General features: G+C 38.0%; 1 protein-coding gene across 2 annotated transcripts in view; it reads left to right on the plus strand.

Moving 5' to 3' along the window:
• The window catches only part of DYNC2LI1 (dynein cytoplasmic 2 light intermediate chain 1), a 45,822-nt gene extending 41,024 nt beyond the window's left edge, over positions 1–4,798 (plus strand). The window contains exons 10-12 of one of the 2 annotated variants that reach the window (XM_082851792.1): positions 275–372; positions 777–869; positions 3,677–4,798. In XM_082851792.1, the coding sequence (XP_082707918.1) occupies positions 275–372; positions 777–869; positions 3,677–3,739 (254 nt within the window). In that variant the 3' untranslated portion in view covers positions 3,740–4,798. The remainder of the gene's footprint in view (positions 1–274; positions 373–776; positions 870–3,676) is intronic. The other variant, XM_082851791.1, reaches the window with a different exon arrangement.
• The last annotated feature ends 1,202 nt before the right edge of the window (positions 4,799–6,000 follow it).

The following is a 6,000-nucleotide window of genomic DNA, read 5'->3' on the forward strand; positions in this document are numbered from 1 at the left end:
AATATCAAACTTTATATTTTTGCCAAGCAGCAATTTAAATGTGGGGAAAGAGAATTATAGTTTACTCATTACTCTATCTCCTCTTCCTCTGGTACTAGAATCTGCCCCAGTGGCCTTGCTACACTGAGTTGGGGTAAATTTTAATAGTGACTACAGGAAAGGAGAAATGAGTGATCTAAGATTTATATTTTTATAAGTATCATCTGTTTTATTGATAGAGTTTGTAATGTTTTTTAGTCAATGCAGTCATTTGGAGTAAAACTTCCAATTTTAGGATCTCCTCCCGTTCCTGACAATGACATTGGAAAGTTTCATGCCCATTCACCAATGGAATTGTGGAAAAAAGTGTATGAGAAGCTCTTTCCACCAAAGGTATATATTTCTAATTCTTTTAAAGCAAGAATTTTCAGCACTATTCAACAGTTACTGGGAAATGTTTCAGCAGGCCTATTATAGTAACTTTGTTTTCTACTCACATGCTCAAAAATCAATTAAACATTTGCTAAAAATCTACTGTATATGAGGCACTGTGGGGTTTAAAAGATGCGTAAGACACAGTTCTCACTCTGCTTCCAAACAGAGCTCTCGCTGGTTGTTAGAGAAGGGAGAGGCAACATCTGAAAGACGAGGGAGAGAGGACCTGGGGGAATTTGAACTGACCCTCAGCAGTGATGGCCAGCTGAGGAACGAGAACTTGGCTTGCAGGGTAGTTGATAACCCTGCATTGAAGGTTTTGGGCTATGGGCATGAAATGATTTGAAGAATTGTGATTTCAGAGTATCAACACATTAAAAGATGTCAAGGACCCTGCAAGAGACCCTCAGTATGCTGAAAGCGAAGTTGATGAAATGAGAATTCAGAAGGATCAGGTATTATCCTAAACATTTATTTTATTTCATCTTAAGTTTTATCACAGAAATATCCTTAGAATTCCATAAATTTTTCTCTATTTAATTTTTTACTTTTAAAATTATTTAAATAGTACATCTTCACTATATATTAAAAATTTTTGATATGCATCAAGAAGGAACTAAAAATCACCTATCATTCTACCACCCAGAGATGACTTGGTGTTCACATATCCTTTTTGGACTTTCCAGTTTACTTTATGTTGAAGATGGGAAGTGATTCCTACCTCACTGTTGGGGAGACACTTCCATAATATTCTTTTGTTTGTGGGATTATTTAAAAGGTTTTGTTTTTTTATTAGGACATTTAGAAGTATCTATACTTTTCTTGTATCAGAGAAATTAAGGACTGAAATCACACAAACGCAGTTGACAAAACCCAGAGTCTCTCAGGAAAGTGATTAAAAGTGGAGACTGCTTTCCATATATGCCAGATAGCACCATTTGTGATACACAGTCTAATGTAAGAATGCAAAAGTTGGTAAACTCATCATGGTCCAATATTTAGATTTTCCCAGATCTCCTTTTAGTTTGATAAAATGAGTCACTGTACAGGACATGCCCTTACTATAAGCACAGTAAATTGAATGCCCTGACCACCTCTCAGGTGGGATTCACAGAGCTGTGTAACTTGGGCAGTCACATTGTTGCAAGGATAACCTGAAAGCAACCACCCACTGCAAGCGGGGGCCAGCGTCTTTTTCTCAGCACTAGCCTTTCACCTTCGGGGGCTCTAGAATAAGTAAGCAAAACGTTTAAGTACAGAAGACTTTTGAAAAATATGTCATGCATATTTAGAGGGTGTTTTAGCTGTAGCAAAGTAAGAGGCATGTTGTAGGGACACTAAAATGACCTCATGTAACCCTTATTATGTGTGCAGGTTGGCTATAGAGATTAGTTGGAAGTCATCTCTGAATTAATATTTATCTAGGAGTCAATGACTAACTGCCATCGTTGATAAGAGTATCTGTTTATATTAGATAGTGAGCCCTTTTTTTACACACACACACACACACACACACACACATTGTAAAAGCCCTAGAGTATTTCTGAGCATCATGAGTTTTCACATTCAAATACATCTTCCCTAACTGACCTAAAACCATATGAATTTTGAGTGGAACTGGAAAGCAGCCCCACAATATCTTTCTTTACTCAACCCTTGTACCTCACTAATTCTGCATTCTCTTGACTGAGAGATTTTTTTTTTTAACTCACCTGAAAAGTTATAATATCCTACTTTTGCTTCTTTCATAGTATTTTATTCATGGTATTTTAGTAGATGAATTGATTTTAGTTGCACATGTAGTACCTTAACATAATTTTATGCTTCTGCTTTAAAAGTCATGCTAATGATTACCAGTTGATGCTCAATTATTTTATTGATGTCCATTTCCAAATTTTGACATTCTAATATCCAAAACTTTAAATTTATATCTTCTCTCAGTTTGCTGTCTGTAGAAGAGAGAAACTACTAGCACAGAATCTCAAAGCAATGCCCTCACCATTAGCATTGGTAAAAATAATTCAATTAAAGAAAGTCTGTGATAACTGATTACTGTTTACTCTTTATGAGCTAACAATCTTTGAAACCATAAGTTGCTGGTAAGATAACTGGTGAACTGAGCTAACTTCATTAGAAGAAATAAACGAAGCTATAAAGACTGCTTCAGAGTTAATACTATAAAAAATCCTTCTGAAGTCTTTATACAGTTTTGAAACTTTCAACATTTAAATTTTAATAACTTAGAGTATAGGTATGAAAGAGACAATCTGCAATTTTTTTCTGAAAATGAGAATCTAATTTTCTTTTCCTAGCGAAAATGAACTTGTTATGTTAGCCAAAGGGCAGTGATTGCCTTATCTTGCAGAGTAACCACTTTTTGCTTATCTGAAATAATAATATACTTTGTACACTTAGACATTGAACAACATGTAAGAGGCCAGGAGGCAATCCCCTTAGATGATCCCTTTTGCAGGTCAGTCATCTCATGCAGGATATTCACCCCCACTAAAAGTTATCTCTGTTTTATGAATTGTGAAAGGAACATATACTCATTGTGAAAAAAGTTAAGACATGGAAGTGTATAACAGAAAATGGAAGTGTCCTGCCCTCTCTCCACCTATTTGCCTTTTCATGTGGCACATAAGACCACTGTTGTTTTTGCTGGCTGCCTATGAAGTCAAGTGTGAATGAGCACTGATGTATTTAATCAGTCCTTACTGGGAGATGTCTAAGCCACTTCCAATTGTGTGCCACTATACACAGCTCAGTGAATATCCTTCTATTGCTATTCTTCTGCTCTTCTCTATTATACTTATTGATAAAATTCTAAAGGTACAATCACTGGGTCAAACGATATGTACATTTTAAACATTGATACCTTGCTGACTTCAACCACAATTTGACAAGAGTTGAACAGCAAACATTTAAAAATAAGATCACTTTTATATACTTAAAAGTATGCCAAATGCTTAATTTTGTTAGTTGAAAAACAACTTGTATATACTATATAGTGTATATTTTGTCTGAAACTTTAATAAATTCATCTCCAAGTGCTGCTTTGGTGACACGGAAACTCTGAAGACTGCATTTCTAGAAAATAAATCCTAAGTATAATTATTTATAAAACAGTTGGCAAGAAATTTGGAGAATGATGATGTTATAAAGGATACACTGTTATACCCAAAAAAATGCTAAGGCAGTTTTAAGGTGCCTAGTTTTAAAATTTTAAGTTTTTTGCAAGTAATACATATTTTTGTTTTAGGAACTGGAACAGTACAAAAGAAGTTCTTCCAAGTCTTGGAAACAAATTGAGCTTGATTCCTGAACCTAATGCAACTAGAGGGTATTTATTTCTTCTTTTCCAAATACAAGTAAGATTATTTTATTACTTAATATTATATTAATAAGTGAGGAAAGTCTACATGTGTAATTTGTTAAAGGAAAAGTGGAATTTCTTGTATTAGTGCAACTCCCTGCATACTTTTAACTCTCTTAAAAGGGAAAAATTTGTATAATTACATGCAATATTTTTTTAAAAATAAAAAATCTTGCAGGACCTACCTTTAACATGTTTAAGTAGTGTATACTTGGTTCAGCGTCTGTAAGTTTCTGCTGATGTTTTCAGGAATATGAAAGCAAGAGCATTTAGTAACAGTTGTGAGTATAAGGTTAAGCATTTATATTAGACACATTCCTTCTCTAAGGAGTTCTCAGCTGTGTCTGGTAAGAAAAGTAGAATTGGGGTCACTTTCACAGGTGTCATCATTTTACTCTAATTAATGGTAAGGCACAAGAAGCATCGGAAGTACTTTTTCAAAAAGGAACATTTCTGAGCAGCAGTCAAGATGGTGGAATAGTAGGAAGTGAAGCTCACCTTCTCCCACAGATACATCCAAAATACATCTACATGTGGAACGATTCTCACAGAATATCTACTGAACACCGGCAGAAGACCTCAGACTGTTGAAAGGGCAAGAAAATCTCCAGGTAACCTCCAGGTAGGAAAAAATAAAATGAGAAAGGAATCGAGATGGGACCTGCACCCCTGGGAGGGAGCTATGAAAGAGGAAAGGTTCCTGTACCCGGGAAAGCCCCTTCACTGGTGAGGAGATCTGCTGGGACAGAAGGGGAGCTTCAGAGACTCAGAGGAGAATGCAGCAGCCGGTTTGTGGCAGCCAGAGCAGAGGGAAAACTGCACAGATGGTCTGTTCAGTGCTGCCGCCCTGCACTCACCAGCCTGAGATGCAGGTCCACCAGTGCGGGTGGGGACTGGGTGCCGGAACTCGGGCTTTGGAGATCAGACCCAGGGAGAGGACTGGGGTTGGCTGTGCAGAAACAGCCTGGGGCGGCTGGAATCTAGTGCGACTGCAACTGATGGTGTATGGGGAGAAAGCCTGGGCTGCCTTAGAGGCCAGGCGCCATTGTTTGGGGGTGCACGAGGGAAGGGGTGGGACCGCCATTGTAGCCTTTTTCTCTGTGTGCACTCACAGAGGGCAGGACACCACATGCACGGGCTCCAGGAGCCGCCTGGAGGGAGGCAAGCCACCGCCTCCCTCACAGACTCTAGGAGCAGTCTCCAGCCACCTCTGCTCCTGTCACATGCTCTGGGGGCACACGAGAGCCACCACTGCTGCCAAGAACCCCAAGACCAGGCACCAGCCGCCGCATCTGCACACCCCTATCAATCAAGGGGATAACAACCAGCACACACTGAGGAAAGAGTCAACAGGCATCCATAATAAAAACAGGCCTTGCACCCAATATGTTAAACTCACACAAGCTACACAGGACATCCCCACATATAAATAGCTCTCCAAGATCACAGTAGATAATTGTTTCTCCTAAACTCACAGAGTAAGAGAAATATAAGTAAAATGAAGAAGCAGAGGAACCACTCCCAGTTAAAAGACCAAGAGAATTCCCCTGAAAGAACAAATAATGAAACAGACCTCTTTAGTCTAATAGACATCAATTTCAAAAAAGGAGATAATGAAAATAAATACTGAAGGAATTAAGAAAGGCTATCAACAGAAATGCAGAGGAGTACTGTAAAAAGGAACTAGAAACTATAAAAAGGAACCCAGAAAAATTAGAAAACTCATTTGCAGAGATGAAAGCTGAGCTAAAGGCAATGAATAGCAAAATGAATAATGCAGAAGAATGAATAAGTGATCTGGAAGATAGATAGAATAATGGAAATCACCCAATCAGGGCAGCAGACAAAGCCAAATGAAAAAAAAAAAAGCAATATGAGAGACCTATAGGATAATATAAAGCATGCCAATCAATGCGTAATAGGGATTCCAGAACGGGAAGACAGAGAAAAGGGGATCGAAAATGTATTTGAAGAAATTGTGGCTGAAAATTTCCCAAACATAAAGAAGGAAACAGATATCCAGGTACAGGAAGCACAGAGGGTCCCAAACAAGATAAACCCAAACAGACCTACACCAAGACATATTATAATAAAAATGGCAAAAGTTAAAGAGAGGATTCTAAAGGCAGCAAGACAAAAACTAAAGAGTTAATTACAAGGGAACCCCCATAAGGCTGTTACCATCTGGCCTCTACAGAAACATTTGCAGG

The sequence above is a fragment of the Leucopleurus acutus genome (assembly GCF_964270905.1).
Source record: "Leucopleurus acutus genome assembly, chromosome: 12".
Lineage (NCBI taxonomy): Eukaryota > Metazoa > Chordata > Mammalia > Artiodactyla > Delphinidae > Leucopleurus > Leucopleurus acutus.